Below are 25,415 nucleotides of genomic sequence, written 5' to 3'. Positions count from 1 at the left end.
TTAGTTTTGAAATGGGGCCTTGATCAGGTACTATATGTACTATATGCACAGTAACACTTTGCCTTCTAAAAACGAAACAAGGCAGGTCACATTCTCATGACTTAAACTTTATTTTGAGAGGCTTGGTGTAGACGGAGTGGGTGGAAGATTATATGCGGTGTTGGCATGGACCCGTGACTGCCGTTTGCATTGAGGCCTCCTTTACTTTCCGGAGACTGGAGACTACCGTTGCATAACAAAACATCACCGGTGCCACCAAGTGTGTGGCCGGCAACCAACTATTCAGGGCATTATCCCTCTGCAAAAGCAGCTCTAGAAACATGCAAACAAGCCCTGCCAGCGCGAGGGGCAAAGCCCTGGCTGCGAAGAAGAATGGGTCCTGCGTGCAATCTGGTACTTGGATCTCGTCCTGGTCTCTAGTTTCTTTCCCGACTTCAGTTTCCTCATCTCCAAAATGCTCGCACAGTCGTAGACCAAGAGCCCCCAGCTTTCCCCACTGCTCAAGCCCGAGGTTTTAACTCCTCCTCCTCAGTGTAGGGGCGGGGCGAGGAAAAGGTCAGGCCGGGAGTCACCTCCTCGCGCCTCCTGGCCTTCCCCTTCCTCCTTCCTTCCGCCCGCCCCCTCGCCCCACCGTGGTGAGGTCACGCGGGGGACGTCACGGGGTTGTGACGCCACTGAGGGCGGGCCTCCGAGAGGAAGGGGCGGGGCCTAGGCAGGCGACGCTTGCGCAGTGGGCGCGGCGCGGGAGGAGGCGGAGGCGGCGGCGCAGCTAGAGGCGGCGGCGGTGGAGGCGGCGGCGCCGGGGGGGGTGGGAGGGGGGGGAGCGCGAGAGCGAGTGAGCGGCTGAGAGAGTTTACCCCGATGAGGCGGTGAGAGGCCCGGGGCCTACCTCAGCGGAGCGGGCTCGCGGCGCCAGCTAGCAGCGGGCCCCCTCCCGGTCCCCGGGCCCGGCGGCGCGGCGGCTGCTTGGTTGTGAGGAGGCGGGGAAGCGAGTGTCCGGCCCCAGCCATGGAGGGTATGGACGTGGACCTGGACCCCGAGCTGATGCAGAAGTTCAGCTGCCTGGGCACCACGGACAAGGACGTGCTCATCTCCGAGTTTCAGCGGTTGCTCGGCTTCCAGCTCAACCCGGCCGGCTGCGCCTTCTTCCTGGACATGACCAACTGGTGAGCCGGCTCCGCCGCCGCGCCAGCCTCTGGCAGCGGCCTCGGGGCCCCGAGGGGAAGGGAAGGGACACCCGAGCTCGGCGGCAGGGCGGGCCGGGCGGGCTCTGAGGGACACCCCTCTCCAGGGGCGGGGAGGGCGTGTGGGGAGCCCTCGGGGCCTGGGAGGAATTAGGGGCCCAAGCAGGGCTAGAGGGGGACATAGGAGGAGAGTTGGGGGGCCACGGAGGGCAGGAGAGGCGGAAGGGAGGTCGGGGGGCTGGTGCTGAGGTTCGGAGGAGTGTTGTTAGCGGCCGAGGAACGTGGGAAGAGGAGGAAAAGGGCTTGAGCATCGAGGAACGGGGTCCACCTGGGAACAAGGGGGCCGTGGTGTTGGCTAAAAGTAAAGCGGAAAATCCGAATTTGCGGAGTGGAAAAAAAGCTTGGGGTATGGAGTTAGAGGCTGAAGATGACGGGGGTTGAGGGGAAACTCTGGGAGAGAATTGGGTGCCGTGGGCAGGCAGAACCTGGCGCGCGGGTGAGACTTGGGAGTTAAGAACTGAGAACAGATCATTTGTGTGCGTCTCTCTTATTAAAGTGTGTGTCTCCATTCGAGGACAGACAGGAAAAAGGGGAAAACTTTACAGGGAAGGACAAGTGAGTAGGATAAGAAAGAGGACTTTCCGAAGAGCTGTGCCCGGGAAGGGGTGGGATCTACTAATGGAGGACCGGGCGTGCTAGACCCGGGGGGCAGGGTCTGGGGAAAACGTGAATAAAAGTGAAGGAGAGGAGGTTGTCCTGCGGGAGGGAACTTTTCTGACGGGATTGGAGCTCTGGGCTCCAGAGTGCGGGAAGCGAGAGGGGCTTATCTCAGGCACTTACGGGGAAAAAAAAATGCTGGGTTGTTAGCCGTTTGGGAAAATGGAGAACTTGACTTTTTGGCTTGGAGTCTTCTTGTAGAAGACTGATTTGGGGTAGAGGGCCGTGATAACTTCGACTACAGGGGTGTTTCTTGGTTTTGGGTGGAGCACTTGCTATTTCTGGTAGCCAAGTTTCCCCTTGTTCTCTGAGGAGGGCTTGTCGAGTTCACTCAAGGTGAGTGATGAAGTGGAGACCATTAGACTTCCTTTGAAAGGATTTCAGGTGAAGCAGCTCATCTTTCTTTGGTCAGAAAGCCATGAGATGATTGCCCTTTGCTCTCTGTGTTGGGCACTCAGTCCCCTGGCATGTGGAATCTTGTTTCTTTTGGCATGACTTACAGAGCCAGGCTCCCCTTTATTCCGTGTCTACTTGATGCCTCAAGCAATGCCAGAAAAGGAGTCTGTAAGCTTTGTCTTTATCCCCTTTCTCATCCAACCCTATCCTGAGTGGTGCTCATCATAAATGAGAGTTTTGTAGCTGTGGTGGCTCCAAAGGTGATGTGTGAATATTTTTGTGGTTCATTGGTGGTTCCTGTTGTTTCATCCTTAAAGTTGATATAGTAACAGTGGGGTTGACTGCCTAGATGTTTAGAAGTATTTCTATCCCCTGTTGGACTTTTATGCCCAACAGGGACTACAGCTTCCAGTCGTTTTCTGAGCACCAGCCTGTGTGTTTCATAGAGTGTGGCAGGGGCTATTGAAAACACTGAACAGAGGTATTACCCTGGTGAAATTTGGAAGTAAAGCTATGTCTTGAGGAGGGTTGTGCCCTTGCCTGCCTGCTTCCCACCCCCAGGTCCTTTTCTTCCTGTTTACACTAGTTCAGCATAGGAAACTTGGCATATTGTTGCTGCCAGTTTGGTAGAAATCATTATTTCTCCCTACCCTCTTGTGAGTTGTGCCATTTAAATCCCACCCTAATAAGTTTTTAGTTTTTTAGAGTCAGTATTTATTAGTCCAATTATTATGGCTACAAGAACAATGTAATGAATTTTATATGCTTGAGGTATATGTGTTTAATGTCTAAGATTGTTTTTAAGTGTTGTGAAAGGTGAGGCTCAGTGTGGATGAGGAAAAAAAAATTATGGTTGCATTATAAAATTTTTATTTGAATTTTATCTAAAAATTATTAAGCTTAGTGACTGAGTAGCATGTGTTCTGAGAAGATGTTATCTCTGTGTAAAACAAGGTGTGATACATTTCTGAGCGAAGGAGTGAGCCATTAAAAATGTATTCTGGTTCTAAAGCAGTTAGAAGTCAGTAGCTGCTTAAGAATTCAGACTATTAAGTGATAACTCAGCTGTAAGTACATTACCTATTTTTTTGACTGTGAAAGTCATATGTTATTTATTTTCTTTGATTATAAAGTGAAAAATTTGTGAATGAAAGGAAGTAAGGCTTGTTATTCTTTTTCCAATGAAAGCAGTTAGCTTCATAATCCAGTATTGTGTTTTGATTCCAGTGTTGACCTGGCTAAATTTGTCTTGTTAGATTTTTATTTTAAACAAATACTAATTATAATTGATAAAGTCTAGCTAAAATAAAATACATACATGAATGCATACTTGGTCAAAATATTTGTGTGTTAAATATAAATATCCAAGGTCTAGAAATGTATTGTTTTTAAGTGTCATTTAATGTCTGACTTTGAAAACTTTTGAGATAGTCCTGATACAGGTTGCCAAAACCTCTCTCAAATTGCTGTGGTTAACCTGTTGAGTTTGAGATGATTAACCTGTGACTTCCTGCCTATTTTGGGTTGTAATAAATAACCGCCATTCAGTTGTCTAGTGATGGTTTAAAAAAATGTAAAATAAAAATAATAGTTTTAAACTGAAGGCTTAAAATGAGTAATCTAAAATGAAACCCTATTTGGAAAGACCATGTATTTGTTTTCAAAAGTAAGAATTTATTTTCTGTTGTTAACCAGCAACTTTTTAAGAAACTGTTGAAAACTGACAAAATTGAGTGTTTTGGTCTTATAAATTACCTACCGTGTAAACAGATTTTTTTTTTTAAAGTCTTTGGTTGGATGTGTACTATGTAGGTATTTCTATTTAATTTAGAACCCAGTATTATTTCAGTTTTGTACTGTTTATACCTGAGCTGGCAGCTATGTTGCCAGAGATTGGTGGAACTGCCTCTTAACAAAAGTAGTCAATTTTCAGTTCCTGAGTATCTAAAGTACATAAATGGTATTGTGAAGGAACCCAATATCTGAAGCCAAACTGGGATGATTTGTATATTAGAATAACTTTCTATAGGTGGAATGTCTTCTGAAGACACTATTAGGCTGTGAGTATAGAACTTGGAATTCTGAAACTGGAAGCTGGCTTAAGATTCTCTGGTTCATTCCAGTTTTTCCTGCAAGATTGCATTTAGCTTTTCCAAGTAGCTTATTCTTGAATCTTCAAGGGCAGAGATTTGCATGGTACCTTATTGTAGTGTTTAATTACCTTGCTAGTTAGAATTATGTCAAAACTAAATCTTTCTTACTGTAATTTAAGCTTTTTTATTTGTTTGTGTCCTTCTTGGAGATGAATATCTAATAAACACCTTCCTTAAAAGGTCAGAAAGCCTCTATTAATACAAATCACTAGAAGTTTTCAACCATACATAATTTAAAAACATTCAATTTAATGGTTTCTTGTCCTTTAATGTAATCTGATAGATTTTTTTTTTTCCTCAACAAAAACCAACAGGATTGAGAGCAGAGTTTAATTGTGGTGTGATATACATAACATAAAACTTACCGTTTTTAATCAGTTTTAAAGGTACAGTTTAGTGCAGCATAAGATTTTAAATTCAGTTGTGTTCCCTCTAAGTCATTTGTCTCTGTTATGTTTTCAAGGTGAATTATTCTTTAGCATTTGTGACAAGAGGCAAATAACCCTTCTAGGTTTTTTAAGAGGACATTAACATGGAAGTTATTTCTTACTATGCATGCATGCTAAAGTCACTTCAGTTGTTTTCGACTCTTTGTGACCCCATGGACTGTAGCCCACCGGGGTCCTCCATCCATAGGATTCTCCAGGCAAGAATCCTGGAGGAGGTTGCCATTTCTACTCCAGGGTATCTTCCCGACGCAGGGATCAAACCTACTTCTCTCGTGTCTCCTGCATTGGCAGGTGCATTCTTTACCAGCTGAGAAAGCCCTATTTCTCATTATAGAGATAAGTTAATTATCTTTGACGAGCATATAGACAGTGTTGGTTGTTCTGTCCCTCCTATTCATTAGGCTAGCCTTCCCTGGTGGCCAGTGGTAGACTCCACCTGCCAGTGCAGGAGACGCAGGTTTCATCCCTGGGTCAGAGGGATCCCCTGGAGAAGGAAATGGCAACCTGCTCCAGTATCGTTGCCTGGAAAATCCCATGGACCTAGAGAAGCCTGGCAGACTACAGTCTGTAGGGTCTCACAAGAGCAGGACATGACTTAGCAACTAAATAACAGCATTCATTAGGCTAGTGCTTTGCAGTTTGGGTGTTACAGCATCCTAGGTTACCTCCAGGTAGCTTCAGGAAGCAGTGTTTATTTTTTGGAAGACTGCATGCACCCATTATGGATGGGACAGATGTTTTTTTAGAAAAATAACTCAGGGAAAAACTTTTGTTAAATAATGTCCTGTAGACTTTCAACTTTGTCAGAGGTACTGTTCTGGGTAACAGGAAGGTATAACCGCTGTGCAATGAAGTGGAATCAGAACCTAGAGGTGAAAATCAGGTGTACTTCTCTGGTCTCACCGTGCTTCCCCTGCGTGATTGAGATCCATTTCTCAGTCACGTGTATGCTAAATGAGTTTCTGATGAACTCTTTGGTGTATACGTATGAATCTAGAAGTCCCTTTATGACAGATTAAAACTTGTTAATGATGGTTTCCTTTAAAAATGTCTTCCAAGCAGCAGCTTTAGAAACAGTCAGAAGAGTTGCATAACGTAATAGAGTGTTGTCCACACTGTTGTATTTTTAAGAAGATTGGGAGTTCTTGCTTTGGGCTTTCTTCCCCACTAAAAGGTTGAGACTCTGGGTGTAGTATAAAATAGTTTAGAAATAGTACATCCAGATTCCTTTTAGTTTTAAAAGGATAGTAAAAGCTACCTGTTGTCCTGTACTGTTCAGTTGCTGTGAGACTTGCATTTCTGATTATATATCAAGTCAGAACTAGTCTCCATTATAGCTAGGGTGGGTGGAGGTGTTTCTTTACCACCTCTTGTCTTCCAGCTCCCCACCCCAATTTGTTTAGCACATAACAGCAAAAACTCAACCTGACAGTATTTATTTATTTATTTATTGGCCACATGACTTGTGGGATCTTAGTGCCCTGACCAGGGACTGAATCTGGGCGCCAAGTCCTGACCACTGGACTACCAAAGAATTCCCTCAACCAGACAGTATTTAAACAAATATATTTTGGATGGACCCTGGTAGATGGTGTAATACAAAGCAGGAGACAGCCTCTATCATCATTTGCTCTCTAGTAGGGAAAGAACATGCCTGAAACTAAGAGAGAAAAAAAGCTTGGGGATAATAAGGAAGAAACATTTATATATTGATTCTGAATTAACAGAGGAAAGCTTCAGAACTGGTAGGGATGGACTGAATCCGACAGAACCAGCGATTCACAAATATTGACTGCTTACTATGGGCAGGTTTCTTAGAGGGTTTGACATGGTTGGGGGATTTGAATTGATGGAAAAGTTGTGTCATGTTAGGTTTCCTGAGTGAAACCAGGAAGGAGCAAGTGGACAGAGCTGTCTGAATGATTGGCTTGGCAAGAATGTGGTTAATGGGATCAGAAGTGAACAAGAGCTGGAGCTTGTTTTTATTTTTGCTTTGGAATATTGATTTTTTAAAAATTGTGGTGAAATTAACTTAAAATTGAACCATGGTAAAGTGAACAATTTAAGTGGCAGTTAGTGTATTCATGACGTGCAACCATACCTTTATCTAGCTGAAACATTTTCATCACTCCAGAAGGAAACCCCACACCCACTAAGAAGTTGTTTCCTATTCCTTTCTCCACCCAGCCTCTGGCAGTCTGAATTCTTTCTCTATGGATGTACCTGTTCTGGATATTTCATATAAATGGAATAAAAATATTTTTCCTTTTTGTGTGTGACTTCTTTCAGACTTCATCTGTGTTGTGTCTAATATCCATCAGTACTTCATTCCTTCTAATGGCTACATGACTTTCCTTGTAGCTCAGTCGGTAAAGAATCTGCCTGAATATAGGAGACCTAGGTTTGATTCCTGGGTTGGCAAGATCCCTTGGAGAAGGAAATGGCAACCCACTCCAGTGTTCTTGTCTAGAGAATTCCATGGACCAAGGAGCCTGGCAGGCTACAGTCCATGGGGTTGCAAGAGTCAGACACAACTTAGTGACCACTAATGGCTGTGTAATATTCCATTGTATGTGTATAAACGCAGTTTGTCCATTCATCTGTTGGTGGACATTTTGAGCCATTTCCCCCTTTTGGCTATTGTGAATAGAACTGCTATGAATATGAGTTTTAATGTATTTGTTTGAGTACTTATTTTCAGTTCTTTGGATATATACATAGTGGTGATATGGTAATTCTATGTTTAACTTTTTGAGGAGCCACCAAACTGTTTTCCACAGTGGCTGAGTCATTTATTAGATTGGTGAAAAAGTAATTGCAGTTTCAGACTGTCTAGACTCAAACACATCTTTGTTAATCAAAATAGGGACCACTACAATCGACACATTGTTGCCAATGAGAAATAAGTTTGTTTCCAAGTTTGTAACGATCTGAGCTTCAGGATTCAGTGAACTCTTGGAAAGCGTTTTCTGCCTCCTCCTGGTTGTGGAAGCATTTGCCCTGTAACAAGTTTTTGAGATGCTTGAAGTTGTAGTCGGTTGGTGAGAGGTCAGATGACGGATGAGGCAGAACTTCGTAGCCCAATTCATTCAACTTTTGGAGCGTTGGTTGTGTGACCTGTGGTGAGGCGTTGTCATGGAGAAGAATTGGGGCCTTTCTGTTGACCTAAGACTGGCTGTAGGTGTTGCAGTTTTCAGTACATCTCATCCATTTGCTGAGCAAACGTCTCTACTTCTCAAATGTAGTGGTTTCGCCAGGATTCAGAAAGCTGTAGTGAATCAGACTGGCAGCAGACCACCAAACAGGGACCACGACCTTTTTTTGGTGCAGGTTTGGCTTTGGAGCTGCTTCTCTCCCCAGGCATGAGCCGATCGTCACCAGTTGTATACAATCCACTTTAAAAACTTTTATTTATGTACTTTGTTGCCTGTGCTGGGTCCGCATTGCTGTGTTGGCTTTTCTCTCTTTGGGGCAAGCAGGGGCTACTCTCTCCTTGCGGTGCAAGGCTTCTCATTGCGGTGGCTTCTTTTGTTGGGGAGCATGGACTCTAGGGTGCACGGGCTTCAGTAGTTGCGGCTCCCGGGCTCTAGAGCACGGGCTCAATGGTCGTGGTGCACAGGCTTAGTTGCTCCCTGACATGTATGGGATCTTTCTGGACCAGGGATCGAACCTGCGTCTCCTGCTTTTGCAGGTGGATTCTTTACCACTGAGCCACCAGGGAAGCCCTAGAATTCACTTTTCATCACATGTCACAATCTGAGAAATGGTTCATTGGTGCACAGAATAAAAGAAGACACTTCAAAACACTGAATTTTTTATTTGGGGCAGCTCAAGGGGCACCCACTTACCCAGCTTTTTCACCTTTTCAATTTGCTTCAAATGCCAAACGACCATAGAATGTTCGACAGCAATTTCTCCTGTAGTTGTAAGAGAATCAGCTTTGATCTGTCAGTTGGTCATTGCCAGCTTCTGATGGCTGGCCACTATGCCCCTCCTCTTCAAGCCTCTCGTTTCCTTTGCACAACTTCTTGAACCACCACTGCACTGTATGTTTGCTAGCAGTTCCTGGGCCACATGCATTGTTGATGTTGAGAGTTGTCTCCACTGTTTTATGACCCATATTGAACTTGAATAAGAAAATCGCTTGACTTTGCTTTTTATCTAACATTTCTGTAGTCTAAAATAAATGTAAAATAAACAGCAAGTCATTAGCAAGAAAAGTGAAGCAAGAAATGTGCATTAAACATAACCACCTTTACTTAAGAATGTATTCCAATATCAAACATCAGAATTCAACAGAGCCAAACCGCAGTTACTTTTGCAGCAATCTGATACATTCCTCTAGCAAGGTTGAGAGTCTGTAGCAATTTTTCTACAAACTTGCTAACACTTGTATGCCATTTTTATATTAAAGTGAGTCTGAAGTGGTACCTCTCTGTGAGAGTGATTTGCATTTCTCTGATTACTCATCATATTGAATGTCTTTTTATATGTTTGTTGGCCATTTGTATATTTTTATTGGTGAAATATCTGTTCAAGTCCTTTGCTGGTTTTCTAACTGGACTGTCTTTTTATTGTTTGGTTATAAGAGTTCTTTATATATTCTGGATATATTAGACCCTTATCAGATATGATTTGCAAATATTTTCTCCAGGTTTTCGGATTGTCTTTAAAATTTTCTCGTTAATGTCCTTTAGTGCATAAATGTTTTTAACTTTAATGAGGCCAAGTTTAATTTTTTGTTGCTGCTTGCGCTTTTGGTGTTACAGCTAATAATTCATTGCCTATCCAAAGTCGTGAAGATTTACCTCTGTTTTCTAAGAATCTTATGGCTTCAGTTGTTATATTTAGGTCACTGATCCATTTTTAGTTCATTTTTGCATTTTGTTGAGGTAGGAATCCATCTGTATTCTGTAGTTTAATTTTGTCATATCATATGCTCTGTAACTGGCTTCTCAGTGACTCTGCACTAAATATATCCTTTAATTTTATTTAGTATGTACTTTACTATCTTTGCCCGCCACTGAAACTTGGTCAAGAAATGTGTGCATGGTTTTCTGTTTGGGTAAAAAACTTATGCATGTTCTGTTGGCACCCAAAACTAAATGTATGTTGAAAAGGTCAGTCCCCTCTAGACTACCCCCAGTCTTTCAACTTTTTCTGACTTTTCTCCGTTCTGTTAACAGCTCCAGTGGTCTTCCAGACAGAAGCTGCAAACTGAGTCATTTCCCGTGCCCTCTCCTTCCTGAACACCCCAGATCATTTGCCAAATCCAGTTCATTTCCACTCTGCAGTGCACCTCCCAACTGTCTTTTCCATTCTCCTTGGCATCACTTTAGTTGATAGATTATATTACCACTTTAACAGGGTAACATTGGAATAGTCTCCAAACTGGTGTTTTACACCAGGCTCTCCTCCTCCAGTCTGTTTCGTGGATATCCCAGTACTAGGTCAGTCTTTCTGAATCACAGCTTTGATCAGGGCCCTTCCTTTCTCAGAAACCTTTGGGCTTGGTTGCCAGCCAGGTAGAGAGCTTTTACCTTGACTTCAGAACTCTCCTTAGAGTGATCCAGCTGGCATGTCTTTTGTGATGGATATTCTGCTCCTCTCTGCCCCTTTCAAGCTGGCCGCCTGCTTATTTGCCACACATGCTTTGGCTTTTCCAACTTTTGACTTTTTTCTTCTACCTAGAATGCTATTATTTCCTCTTTATACCTCATGAAATCCTTTTTTTTTTTTAATTGGGACATTAATTCTTGGTAGTGCTGTCTTCTCTGAACTCCACTCTTGCCTTTTTACTAACATTATATACAATTCTTTGCAACACACAGATATCATGTATAATGCACACCCTGGAGAGGAACATGTCGCCTAGCAGCCTTTGTTTCTCCCTAAGCATCCGATGCAATGCTGTGTGTGTGTAGGTGCTCAATAAATACTTGTTAAAGTACTAATAAATACTTGCCTGAAGTAGATGAGAGTAAATATTTTGTTTGTTTGGAAGTCTTGAAATCTGGTGCTGTTAGAAGGAACAAGTTCTATAAACTAAGCTTCCTTTCAGGCTTTTTTGTTTGTAGGTTTAATTTGGGTGTACATGACATGAAAGCAAATTAAAATTTAAGTAGCCACAAAAATATCGTTTCTGGAAGAAATTTGAACCCTCTATAGGTTGCTTCCACCATATTATATATCTGCCTTTCCAGGCCTGTCTCCTTGTACTAAATATCCTTTGTAGTCAGTTTATGAGAGAATGTGTTATTCAAAATTAGGTAACATTTGTAGTTATGTAGATATGAATGGAAAAAGTATTTTGTAAACTTTGTAAAGTTCTCTTGGATCTGTGCCATTATATGCATATTTTCAAAGTTTTCATGTTTAGCTGTGCTCTTCATTGGAGTGTGCACCGAGCCTCTCATTGTAGTGGCTTCTCTCGTTGGAGCTTGAGGGCTCTAGAGCGTGACATGCATGTAGGATCTTCCTGGACCAGGGATCGAACCCCTGGCTCCTGCATTCACAGGCAGGTTCTTCACCACTGAGCCATCAGGGAGGCCCTTCATAGTGGAGGGCTTCCATATTGAGGAAGAACTTAAAGAGCATAGCAAGCAGTGTGCTGGTGGTGGTGGTGGAGTTGCTAAGTCGTGTCCGACTCTTGTGACCCCGCGGACTGCAGCCCGCCAGGCTCCTCTGTCCATGGATTCTCCAGGCAAGAACACTGGAGTGGGCTGCCATTTCCTCCTCCAAGTAAGTAGTATAGAAGGGTCTAAACAGGAATTGCAAACTAAAGTGCTTATGGACATGAACAACTGACGTATATGTGAGCTAGAAAGCACTTGCCTTTTGTAAAGAGGAGGTGTGTAACTTAAGCCAAACTTTGCCATTGGATGGGGCCTCATGTTTGATTTTTTTCAGTTTTTCAAGAGAAGCCAGAAATTCAGATTTTTATGGGAAATTTCCTCATTTTCAGCTGTTGGCAACCATTTTAAGTATTTTTAAAACACTGTGAGGGCCAAATAAAGGACCTCTGTAGGTGGGATACGGTCTTTGGGCCGCTTATTTGCAACCTCTGGATAAATAGTGAAACGCAAAATCCCCTCTCCTTTCTAGGTGTAGCCACTGCTATTTCTTCTGTACCCTTTAGAAAATTTTGTCTACAGACTTTTGTACATGTACACAGGTAATTTTTATGCAAGTGTGTCTATGTGTTGTTGTTTAGTCACTAAGTTGTGTTCGACTCTTTTGCAACCGCATGGACTGTAGCCCACTAGTCTCCTCCATGAGATTTCCCAGGCAAGAATACTGGAATGGGTCGCCATTTCCTTCTCCAGGGGATCTTCTTCACCCAGGGATCGAACTGTGTCTCCTGCATTGGCAGGTGGATTCTTTACCACTAATCCACCAGGGAAGTTCGTATATTTGTATATGCATATAAAAAATTAAATGTGTATAGAAATTTTGGATAGTGGTGTTGCTGTTTGAATAATACTTCTTCCTATCCAGAGTAGTGAGTACCATATCTCTTGCACCTCTTTAGCTTCGGTGGGTACTGAATTAGCTATCAAGGTACTTGGATACGCTGATGAAATAGATACACTTTTTAAGTTGACAGTGCAATGGTGAAATTAATACATTGTAAATCAACTATACTTCAATAAGAAAAAACATAGTAAAAACCAACAAAAAGTAGCAACAACAAAAAAACCCCATGCAGTGGTGGATTTGGTCTCTTCAAATACAGTAAAGTTCCTTCGCTGTATTAACAGATTCTCATCTAGTGATTCCATATTAAACCTTTGTTTTGATGTATTAAGAGCATCTAGTAGTGTGCTTGACTGAATTTACTCATGAGGTATTGTTAGAGAACACACTTCATAATTTGAACTTTTTAGGGACCCAAAACTCACCAAAGAGGTTTAGCTCTTTTTTAAAAATTTTATTCTTTGTTTTACCTTTGGCTGAGCCCAGGCTTTCTCTAGTCCGGGTGTGTGGGCTTCTCGAGGTGGCTTCTCTTGTTGCGGAGCATGGGCTCTAGGGCGCCAGGGCCTCGGGAGTTTGGACTCGCAGGCGCTAGGGCACAGACTCAGCAGCTGGGGCGCATGGGCTTTGTTGTTCTGCAGCACGTGGAATCTTCCCAGAGCAGGATCAAAGTGCCTTGGCTGGTGGATTCTCAACCACTGGACCACCAGGGAAGTCTGAGACTTAACTCATTATTAAGCCACCTTGTGCAAATGACGCTAATACATTTTTTGCTTGGTGGAAGGATAATTGATTTTGTAAGTGATTTTCTAATGATTTTTTTTTTTTAATGATTTGTTAACGTATGAGAGGAGTAGCAGTTTATTCCAAATGTGAAACTCAGCCCCATTGAATTTACTGTGTACTGGGTTTGAAAAGACTCACTTTAAAAATGAACAGTTCTGTTTTCTTAAAATGTTTGAGCCTTGAGTCTGCAGTGTGTTTCCAGGAGTTGGAACTTGACTTACTGTGCTTGAGGTCAGTGATTCATAGCGTATTGTGCAGCAACAGCTTACTAATGATTGATTGAATGATACAGTCATGTGCTTCTAAGTGCTTTTCAGTGTTTTATCTTCTAAAGTAAATTTTGCTTTTTAATTTAAAAAAAAATACTTTGATAGCTGGCTTTGAGTAGTGGAAATCATTAGCTGATGGATAGAGTTTGCATACAACTGTAACCGGGAACTGCTGCCTTTTTATTTTAAAATTTAATAATAATAATTTTATTATGGCATAAATCTTGTTACATATAAGCTAGAAAGTACCAAAAAGAAAAAAATAAGCCATACTTACAGGACTCAGAAATAAACAGTTTTAACCTTTTGATCTATATCCTTCTAATGCTACTGTGTTTGTACCTGTGTTTGCATTATAGAAGTGGAGTATTTGCCATATTCTGGGTATTGTTTTAAGTGATTAAGCGTAATATATAATTTAATGTTCGTAAACATTCTAAGAGGTAAATACTGTTACCCTCATTTTACAGAAAATAATTAGAGACTGAGTAAGCTTAAAGAGGTTACCTAAAGTTATGTGGGTAATAAATGGTGGGATTAAAATATAAGCAGCCTGGGACCAGACTCTGTGCTCCTGATTGTTGTGTTTTCCACACTGTATAGGTTTCTGGGACTGCCATAACAAAGTACCACAAACTAAGTTGCTTAAAACAAATTTATTCTCTTACTCTGGAGGCTGGAAGTCTGAATTCAGGGCATCACCAGGGTCATGCCCCCTTGAAAGGTTCTTAGGGAAGAATTCTTCCTTACCTCTTCTTAGCTTCTGATAGCTCCTGGCATTTCTTGGTATTCCTTGGCTGGTAGCTGCCTCAGTCCCGTTTCTGTCTCAGTAGTCTCATGACCTTTGTCCATGTGCGTGCGTGTGTGTGTGTGTGCCAGTTGGATTTAGGGCCCAGCCTAATTATGGGGTTTCCCAGGTGGCTTGGCTGCAAATAATTCGCCTGCCAATGTAAAAGACTCAGGTTTGATCCCTGGATCCGGAAGATCCCCTGGAGAAGTACATGGTAACCCACTCTGGTATTCTTACCTGGGAAATCCCTTGGACAGAGGAGCCTGGTGGGCTACAGTCCATGGGGTCACAAAAGAGTCAGACACAACTTGGCAACTAAACAAGAAAATCTATTATGACCACATCTACAAAGATTATGGTTCTGAGAGTCTGGGAGGACATGAATTCAGGGGGATACCCTTCAACCCATATACACACTATTTGCAATCTGTTTTCACTTTAAAAATCTCTTATTATGGGACTTCCCTCGTGGTCCAGTGGCTAAGAATCCACCTTGCAATACAGGGGATGGAGGTTCAATCTGTGGTTGGGGAACTAAGATCCCCCATGCCACAGGGCAACTAAGCCCATTTGCCCAACTACTGAGCCTGCATACTGCAACTAAGACACAGCACAGCCAAATAAATAAACAAAAAACCAGTCAAACAACAGCAACAACAACAGAAAGTCTTGTGACCATTTCTCCATTCTTAATAAGATTCTACTTTTTTTTAAAATAGTTTTTCTAATGGGATCATTTTCAACATCTTTATTGAATTTGTCTCGATATTGCTTCTGTTTGGGGTTTTTGGCCCTGAGGCATGTGGAATCTTAGCTCTCCAGCCGGGGATTGAACCCACACCCCTGCTTTGGAAGATTAAGTGTTAGCCACTGAACTACCACAGAAACCCTTCCTTACACTTTTATTTTTAAAGGCTTCGCAACATTCCTTTACCGGTATATAGAAACTTGCCCCTGCTCAATGCTTTAAAAGAAACGTTGACATGTTATTAGTGTGGACTTTAGGCCAAGCCGTTTTAGGTCCATCATTCACCTCGGTTGTCAAGACTTTTTAACTGGGAGAGCAGGATATATTGGTGTACCATCTCATATATAGACGTCTTATCCCTGTCATGCTTTAAAATACACACACACAGAGGGAATCACACTGGACATGGCTGTTCTTAAGTTAACTTCACAATGTGTACCATCTTTTTATTTTTTTTAATGGATGCATGGTATTCAGTTGTGGCTGACCACATTTTGTTTAGCTGCTTTCTTACTGATGGACAGGTACTTGGTCATATAAAGTTACTTTGGTATTAGGTATCTTGATACAAACTTGCGGATGCAGTCCTTGAAGTGGGATTGCTGGGGCTAGGTGTATGGGCAATTTCAATTTTGATAGGCAGTATCAAATTCACTTGAAGCGTATTGTATCAATATTTATTTTTACTACATACAAGGAGTGCTTGTTTTGCCACCCTCTTAGCAATGGAAGAATAGCATTTAGTTGCTGGTCTGATAGGATAAATATATATTCTTGTTAACTTGTATTGCTGTAATTCTGAGTGAGGTGGGACATCTTTCTTTATCCTTATTGGCCATTTGTATCCCCCCCCCCCCAACTTTACTGAAGCCGTTTATATTGTTCTGTGACTCTTGTGTGTGTATTCTCTCCACCTCTATTGGGTTGTTACTGTTTGTTTGTTTTTTATTGATTTGTGTGAGCCATTTGCATATTCAGGAAAATAGCTTATTAAATGCTTGCCTTTCCTCCAGTTTGTCTTTTAACATTGATTATAATTTTTTAAAACCATGTAGCAGGTTTTTTTGGTGAATTTTTATGATGTTGAATCTAGCAGTCTTTTCCTAAGATTTCTTTTTAGAAATCCTCCCCCTACTTAATTCTTATATAATTATTCACATCTATTTTCTTTATGATTGCATAATTTACTTATAAATCTTCTATACAGCTGAAATTTATTGGACAGTGTGCTAGGGTTGATATCTAACATGTTTTTCAGATGATTAGTCAGTTTTCCCATTCATTGTGAAATTCACATCCTGCCTGAATGGTTTGAAGTGCTGTGCTTATATGTATATTTGGGCTTGGTTTTGAGCTTCTTCTGTTGCATTGGTGTGTATGTCTCATTCCCCAAAGGCAGTCTTTTTAAATTCTTTAAACCAAATTTTGGGTTTTTACCACTCTATTTATTGATTTTTTTTTGTTTTGACCATTATCTGTTGACTTTTATAGGGAGATGAGAATGTTACTTTGTGAGAGCCAGTGTTGTGAAGAGCAAAGTTCAAAGCTTCTACTGTTTACTATCTGTGTGACCTTTGGCAGGTTATTTTATTGTCTCTGTGCATTGGTTCCTTATATTTAAAGGATAATATCAGTTTATATCTGAGGATTGGGTAAATTAATATGTGTAAAGATTGAGAGCTGTACCCAGCACATGGTTAGTTTTAGTTACATTAATCCTCTCTGATGCTCCCATTTTAATTATCTAAGTCAGTTTTCAGTGTTGGTTGTTTTGTTTTTTTTTTAACTATTTAAAATTCTCATTGACACTTGAGCCATTAGTGTGCTGGGATTCCTTTTCCTCTTCTGCACAATCTTTTGCTGCTGTAAGGGGGATAATTGTCTTACTTTTTTGGTTTGCTCCATCTTAGATTTAAAATGCTTTATTTATTAAGTCCAGATGTACAGCTCAGTTCATCTATACAACATCTATATACAGGATATACAGAAAATTCTATTTTTTCTGTATAGGAATCAGATTTTTAAAAACTGAGTTATCCTCAAACTCTTTCAGTTCAGTCGCTCAAACTCTACCAATTACAAACCTCTTCTCAGTAGGTTGAGACACTTTAGGTGTCCGCTGTCAGTTTTATCTTTGTGAAGAAGTCTCTTGCAGAGTGTTTGGCCTACTGGACTGCAGAACTCTTGCTCTGCTGCGTATTTTCCCCCACTTTGTCAGAACCTCAGTTTCCTGGACCCCATTTGTAAACTTTCTATAGAGAGTGCTGCTGCTGCTGCTAAGTCGCTTCAGTCGTGTCCGACTCTGTGCGACCCCATAGACGGCAGCCCACCAGGCTCCTCTGTCCATAGGATTCTCTAGGCAAGAACACTGGAGTGGGTTGCCATTTCCTTTTCCAATAGAGAATGTAGAGGAGATAAAATTTGACTTTCATATTCTGAAAACTATTTTGCTCTGATGTTTAGTTAATACCCCAGGATTGTTTAGGTAGCAACTTGAGGATTAGAAATATTTTTCTCAGACTTTTGAAAGCATTGTTCCTTTATCTTGTGTTTTTCAGTGAAAATGTTGAAATGTGATGCTGTCCTGGTGCTTTGTTCTTCGAATTCTGCGTTTTCCCTCTTTGGAAGCTTTTAGTAACTTAGCTGTGTCCCCAGTATCCTGAAACTTGACAGTGATGCATTTCAGCCTGTGTTCTCTTACATCAGGCTTAGTTTTGGGGAGCCCTTTTAGTGTGGAAACTATTCTCTCTCTCATTTTTTCTTCTTCCAGTTTTATTGAGATTTGGTTAACATGTTGTTTAGTCGCTAAGTTGTATCTGACTCTTTTGCGATCCCACGTACTGTAGCCTACCAGGCTCCTCCATCCGTGGGATTTCTCAGGGAAGAATACTGGAGTGGGTTCCCATTTCCTTCTCCAGGGGCTTTTCCTGACCCAGTGGATTGAACTCACGTCTCCTGTGTCTCCTGCGTTGGCAGGCGGATTCTTTTACCACTGAGCCACCTGGAAAGCCCTTGGCTGACATACAGCACTGCATAAATTTAAGGTTTAGAGCAGAATGACTTCACTACATACATCATAAAATGATTATCACAGTAAGTTTAGTAAACATCCATCATCTCATAGAGATACAAAATTGAAATTAAAAAAAATTTTTTTCATGTGAGATAGCTCTTAGAATTTGCTCTCGTGTATAACATGTGGCAGTGTTGATTATATTTATCATGTTGTACATTACATCCCTGGTACTTATTTATCATATATCTGGGAGTTTGTAGCTTTTGACTGCCTTCCTGCAATTCCTCCCTCTGCCTCTGGTAACCAAAAATCTGATCTTTTTAAGGAGTTATGTTTTGAAAGTATGATTGACCTACAGCAACACTATGTTAGTTCCTGTCACACAACATAGTGATTTGCTGTTTCAGTATATTTTAAAATGATCACCACAAGAAGTCTGGTAAGTGCAGTTGTGGTATGTCACTGTACAAAGATGGTTACTCTTTATATTCCTCACGCTGTACATTTCCATAACTGTGACTCATTTTTTTTGCACCTGGAAGTTCCTCTTAATCTCCCTCACCTATTTCTTTCCTCCGCTTAGCTGCTTCTCCTACAACCACCTGTTTGTTCTCTCTGTATTTCTCTATTTTGTTCTGTTTGTCCATTTGTTTTTCTTACATCTTAGAAATTTTCTTGAATTAATTCTTTGATTTCCTCCTCTTTATTTCCTCTTTTCTCTTTCTTTAGAATGCCTATTTTTCAGATACTGGGTTTTTTGGTTTGGTCTTCGGTCTTTTTCTTTTTTTTTCTTTTCATGAAGTTTTGACAAAATTTTTGCTCTGCTTTCTGAGATCTCCTGAGAGTTGTTTTCTTCAAGTTGCCTTTTATGTTTACTTGTTTTGGTTTTTTATATTACTTTTTACCTTAAGTACTTGTTTCTTAGCTATCTACTTTTATTTAAGAGTAGGACACAAAGGTAAATTGGAAGTTGTGGGCCAGACTGTAGGGTTTGTTAACTGAGGGCTTAACAGCTCCACCCGTTTCCTCCAGGGTGGGGTAGTCACCAGCTCCACGTTGTTTAGACTGAATTGGGGATCTGAGGTCTAATGCATAGTTTGGGCAAATAAATGCATAACTTCTGTTTTTATCCATGTCTTCACCTTCACTTGTAGGGTACTTGGTGCTCTTAATTTCTCAGCCTTTTGGGGAATCCTCATCTTAAGTTGGATTCCTTTTCTACTTGTTCTCACTGCTGACCCAGGACGAGTCATCTTTTTCAGGTCAGCTAAGTCATTTACCACTTGTCTGCCTGCTTTCTAGCGACCCATATGTTGCCTCCTCACTTGTTTATTTTGTCCTTGTGATTTTTCTGACTTTTCCCTCCCATTTTTCTTCATTCAGGCTGCTATAACAAAAATATAGACTGTGAGCTGGGAAGTCCAAGATCAGGGTGCCAAAAGATTGGATGTCTGGTGAGGGGCCTGGCTTACAGGTGACTTTTCACTGTAACCTCATGTGATGGAAGGGGCAAGGGAGCTCTCTAGGATGTCTTTTATAAGGACGCTGATTCCATCCTCTCAGAGGGCTTTTCCCTCCTGACTTAATCACCTCGCAAAGGCTCCACCTCCTATTACCATCACTTTGGGAGTTAGGATTTCACAGTGAATTGGGGCGGGGGCAAGGGCACAAGCATTCATTCAATCTGTAGCACAGTACTTAAATTTTAGGAGGCTTTTGGGAGAGAGCTGAGGCTAAAGTATGAAATTTTTAATTGGAAGCTGAAAGGAAGTATTGGATTTGCATCTCAAAAGTTTTTATTTTGTTTTTTTATTCTTACGATTCATGTGATTGGATATGATATAAACTTTCGGTATACCAGTTGAATAATTGATCAGGTATATTTAGATAGCTTTCATTCACTAAAATGGGTCTGCTTTTACCTGAAGGATAAAGAACAAACTACAAATGGTTATCACTGACTGTGAGATTGTATAGTTGTTTCTTTTTTATACTTTCTTTTTCACATTAATTCACAGATTTTCTGTAATGAAAATGTATTGTGTAATTAGAAAAAATAATACCTAAAAGTAGAGAAAAGTTTTTAATCACATTCTCAGATAAAAATTGGACCTTGGTCCACTGTTTTTTTCTTTTAGCTAACCACTATTTTGAAATTATTTATAAACAGTGGTTTCCGTATTTATTTTTATTTTTGGCTGCTCTGGGGCTTCGTTGTTGCATGAGGGCTTTCCCTGGTTGTGCGCGAGGCCTTCTCTTGTGGATCATGGGCCGCAGGGTATGTGGGCTTAGTAGTTGTGGCCCCCAGGCTTAGCTGCCCCGTGGGATGTGGGATTTTCCCGGACCGGGGATTGAACTCCTGCCCTGGCAGGTGGATTCTTAACCACTGGGAATCCCTCTACTGCCTTCTTCTTGTATTTAATCCTAATCTTTTCAGGGTGGTGCTCTGTCCTTTTACTTCCTTTGGGAGATCTGCAGTTAAAAACTAATTTTGGTTAAGTGTGTGCCTTGCAGAGTTCATTCTGATCTATCCCCCAGCTTTTTATTTTGAAGACTTTCAGAACTACAGAAAAACTAGCACAATGAATACCTGTGTAATTGCCATTTTACCGTGTCTGCTTCATTTTTACAGTATCTCTATTGAATATAACTTACATATCATAAGTTAATCCACTTGAAATAGATAATTGAATGGTTTTTAGTAAGTTTATAGGACTGAGCAGCCATCACTGCAATCTAGATTTGTGATATTTTCATCACTTCAGTAAAGTTTCATCTGCATGTTTATAATTCATCCCCATTCCTACTCCCAGCCTCAGGCAAACACTACTTTTTTTCTGTCTCTGAATTGTTGCTTTTTCTTTACTTTTCATATGAACGGAATCATGCAGTAAGTGCTCTTTTGTATGTGGCTTCTTTCACTTAGTGTTGTATGGTGTTTATCCATGTGTTAGCATGTATCAGTATTTTTATTTATTTTCCATTTTATTGTGTTGTAATTTTCCATTGTATTGATATATACCACATTTTGATTATCCATTTACCAGTTGATGGACCTTTGGATCTTTTCTTGCTTCTTGGCTATTATGAATAAAACTGCTATGAACATTCATTTGCAAGATCTTTTTATGTGTGTTTTAATTTCTTCTGGGTAGATACCTAGGAATTAAGTGCCATTTTTTATTGTAAAGTTAAGTTTAACTTTTTAAGAAACTCCCAAGTATCTTTTCCCAAAGTAACTATCATTTTACATTCCCACCAGCAATGTATGGGAGTTCTGTCTCTGGATTTTATTCTACTTTGCCCTCTTGAACCATTTGTGATAAATTGAAGTCATCGCAACATTTCACCCGTTAGTCCTGTAGCAGGTATTTTCTAAGAACAAGGGCATCGTGCTACATATCTGCAATGTCATTGTCATTCCCAAAGAATTTAGCCTGGAATACTAGTGTTATTCAAATACAGTTCATATCTAGATTGTCCTATTTGTTCCCCAAATGCCCTTTAAAACAACCCAGAATCTTCTCAAGCGTCTCATGTTATGTTAGGTCGTTGTGTCTTTAATCTGGAACAGTCCCTCACCTTTGCCATTTGCATGTCTTATGACATTGGGTTTTTGGTGGTGTTTTTCGGGGTGTGCTGCGCTGGGTCCTTGTTGCCTGTCCGGGCTTTCTCTCGTTGCGCTGAGCAGGGGCTGCTCTTTGTTGTGGTGCTCAGGCTTCTCCTAGTGTTAGCCACTTCTGTTGCAGAGCGCAGACTCTAGAGTGCGGCTCAGCAGTTATGATGCAGGGGCTTAGTTACTCCCCAGCAAGTGGACTCTTCCCGGAGCAGGGATCGAACCCGCGTCCTCTTCATTGACAGGCAGCTCCTTATCTACTGCACCACCAAGGAAGTCCAACATTGACATTTTTTAAGAGTCCGGGCCAGTTGTCCTCTCGAATGTCCCATATTGTTGATTAATCTGTTTCCTCATGGCCAAATTAAGGTTAATAAACATTCTGTTGTTAGAAATAATAACAGATGATTCTGTGTTTTCTGTTACATCTGCTGTTTTTTCCATTATTGTGCTAAATTTGAGTATTTAGTTACGACAGTGTATATCTGTTACTGTCCTTTGTAACTAGTAAGTAATCTGTGAGAGACTGTGAGAATATCCCTTTTCCCAGCAATCTTTAGTATCCATTGATGATCCTTGCTTGGGTTGTTTACTGCCAGGTGATTGCAATAAGATAAGTTTTCTGAATTTTCGGTTGTTCCTTCTGTGTGTATTGGCTGGCAGTCTTTTCTGAAGATACAGCTAAGTTTTTTTTTTTTTAACATGGTAAATGGGGCCTTTCAGAAATTTATTGGGAAATGCAGTCTAAACCTTGTTTCAGAGGTTTGAAGGAAAAGATTGCTTTTTAAAAAAAATTAATTTATTTTTATTGAAGGATAATTGCTTTACAAAATTTTTTTTCTGTGAAACCTCAGCATGAATCAGCCATAGGTATACATATATCCCCTCCCTTTGGAACCTCCCTCCCCATCCCATCTCTCTAGGTTGATACAGAGCCCTGGTTTGAGTTTCCTGAGCCATACAGCAAATTCCTGTTGGCTATCTATTTTACATATGGTAGTATAAGTTTCCATGTTACTCTTTCCATACTTCTCACCTTCTCCTCTCCTCTCCCCATGTCCCTAAGTCTGTTTTCTATGTCTGTTTCTCCATTGTTGCCCTGTAAATAAATTCTTCAGTACCATTTTTCTAGGTTCCATTAAATGTGTATTAGAATACGATATTTATCTTTCTCTTTCTGACTTCACTCTGTATAATAGGTTCTAGATTCATCCACTGAACCTATCCATAATAGGTTCAGTTCATTAGAACTGACTCAAATGCATTCCTTTCTATGGCTAAGTAATATTCCATTGTGTATATGGACCACAGCTTCTTTATGCATTCATCTGTCGATGGACATGTAGGTTGCTTCCATGTTCTAGCTATTGTAAATAGTGCTGCAAAGAACAATGAGGGATACATGTGTCTTTTTCAATTTCGCTTTCCTCAGAGTATATGCCTAGGAGTGGGATTGCTGGGTCATATGGTGGTTTTATTCCTAGTTTTTAAAGGAATCTCCATATTGTCTTCCATAGTGGCTGTATCAATTTGGATTCCCACCAACAGTGCAAGAGTGTTCCTTTTTTCTCCACACCCTCTCCAGCATTTATTGTTTGTAGACTTTTTGATGGGTGGGCATTCTGGCCGGTGTGAGGTGATATCTCACTGTAGTTTTGATTTGCGTTTCTCTAATAATGAGTGATGTTGATCATTTTTTCATGTGTTTGTTGGCTATCTATATGTCTTCTTTGGAGAAATGTCTGTTTAGGTCTTTTTCCCACGTTTTGATTGGGTTGTTTTTCTGGCATTGAGTTGTATGAGCTGCTTATGTGTTTTGGAAATTAATCCTTCGTCAGTTGTTTCATTTGCTGTTAATTTCTCCCATGCTGAGGGTTGTCTTTTCACTTTGCTTAGAGTTTCTTTTGCTGTGCAAAAGGTTTTAAGTTTAATCAGGTCCCACTTGTTTACCTTTGTTTTTATTTCCATTACTCTAGGAGGTGGATCATAGAGGGTCTTGCTTTGATTTATGTCATTGGGTGTTCTGCCTATGTTTTTCCCCAAGAGTTTTATAGTTTCTGGTCTTAAACATTTAGGTCTTTAATCCATTTTGAGTTTATCTTTGTATATGGTGTTAGGAAGTGTTGTAATTTCATTCTTTTATATGTAGCCCTCCAGTTTTCCCAGCACTGTTTATTGAAGAGACTGTCTTTGTCCTAGTGTATATTTTTGCCTCCTTTGTCAAAAATAAGGTACCCATAGGTGCATGGGTTTATTTTGGGGCTTTCTATCTTGTTCCATTGGTCTATATCTCTGTTTTTATGTCAGTACCATGCTGTCTTGATGACTGAAGCTTTGTAGTATAATCTAAAGCCAGGAAGGTTGATTCTTCCAGTTCCATTCTTCTTTCTCAAGACTGCTTTGGCTATTCGGGGTCTTTAGTGTTTCCATATGAACTGTGAAATTTTTTGTTTTACTTCTGTGAAAAAATGCCATTGGAAATTTGATAGGGATCACACTGAATCTGTAGATTGCATTTGGTAGTATAGTCATTTTCACAGTATTGATTCTTTCTCCCCAGGAATATGGATACTGCTAATTTTTAAATGGGACTTAACCAGAGTTATGAAGGATTTTATGGTGAATGAAGCAGATTTTGCTTACTTATCTTAATAGTGCGGAGCTGAACATATTTACCTTGACCTCAGCTATAGAGTATCCAAAGAAGCAGTAGTGGAGAGAGACATCTCCGTGACCTTTGTGAAGCTTGAAATACATATACTTTTTCATTGTGTTTGCATTGATTGGGGATGTTTGCTTTTCTGTCTTTGAGAGACCACTCTTTTTAGGGAAAAATCAGAACAAGTTACAGAAAGTTTTTTCCTGAGTTTTTGTTAGTTTTTCTTTGTGAACCAAATTAGTTCCCTCCTCCCCACTCCATGTTTTTTTGGATAGTTTTGTGATTTTTTTTTTTTTTTTTTTGTGGGGTAGTAATTTAACTGGTGGTAATTATGTAGTATCATGCAAAGTAGCTGTTTTTAAAAATCCTTTTCTTCTGTAACGTAGAAGAAATGCCATAGTTGGATGAGCTGCCCAAACCTGACTGTTCTCATGTGCAAATGGATGCCCAGACATGAGAACATTAAGAATATTTGAGACTGTTGTAAGGACTTTTACAGGAAATATTCTTTCCATGTTGTCTTCCTTGTTTGTTCTCAGTGGGTCGTTACTACTAAAGATGGCACCAATTTGTGACATTTTATACTGTTGTTTTATTAGTTCATAAAAGAAAAAGGGGCCTGGTCCTGTCAGGTTTGTGAGCTGTGACAAAATCTACCTTTTCCCAAGTTGTGTCTAATTTAATTTAGCCTTCCAGCTCTAAGTATGTAGCTTTTTGAGGTACCTATCCCACATGTACCAGAGAACAGCCAAATATAGCCACAGAGTATTTGGAGATGTGTTGGCTGCAGAATGAGCAGAGCAGGCATTAGAGCCATGAGATGTTCTTTGGTAGTGATAGCGTTGCATTGGCATTGTTCATCATATTACACAGGACTTGGTCAAGTTTTATTAAGATTGGTAAGGTACGGTCGTTTTTGGAGATGAAAAGGCTGAGGCTTACTGTTGCATTCTCCAAAGATGGTTTGGTCAGTGTAGTTCTTGTGACACACCATCAGGAAATCTCTAGGCAGGACATCTAAGATAGGTGTGGAGCCTTTTTGTCAAAGGTATAGGTAAAAGACTTCCCTGTAGCTCATACAGTAAAGAATCTGCCTGCAATTCAGGAGACCTGGGTTCAATCCCTGGGTCAGGACTGGAGAAGGTAATGGCAATCCACT

General features: G+C 40.7%; 1 protein-coding gene across 4 annotated transcripts in view; it reads left to right on the top strand.

Annotated features, from left to right (window-relative positions):
- The first annotated feature begins 850 nt into the window (after positions 1-850).
- Positions 851-25,415, top strand: part of ILRUN (inflammation and lipid regulator with UBA-like and NBR1-like domains) — a 100,478-nt gene continuing 75,913 nt past the window's right edge. For all 4 annotated transcript variants that reach the window (XM_068994115.1, XM_068994113.1, XM_068994116.1 and 1 more), the window contains exon 1: positions 851-1,166. In XM_068994115.1, coding sequence (XP_068850216.1) covers positions 1,009-1,166 — 158 coding nt within the window. In that variant the 5' untranslated portion in view covers positions 851-1,008. The remainder of the gene's footprint in view (positions 1,167-25,415) is intronic.

This window comes from Capricornis sumatraensis, chromosome 22 (genome assembly GCF_032405125.1).
Source record: "Capricornis sumatraensis isolate serow.1 chromosome 22, serow.2, whole genome shotgun sequence".
Taxonomy (NCBI): Eukaryota; Metazoa; Chordata; class Mammalia; order Artiodactyla; family Bovidae; genus Capricornis; species Capricornis sumatraensis.
Note: the sequence above shows the minus strand (reverse complement) of the source record. Positions and strands in the feature narration are given on the sequence as shown.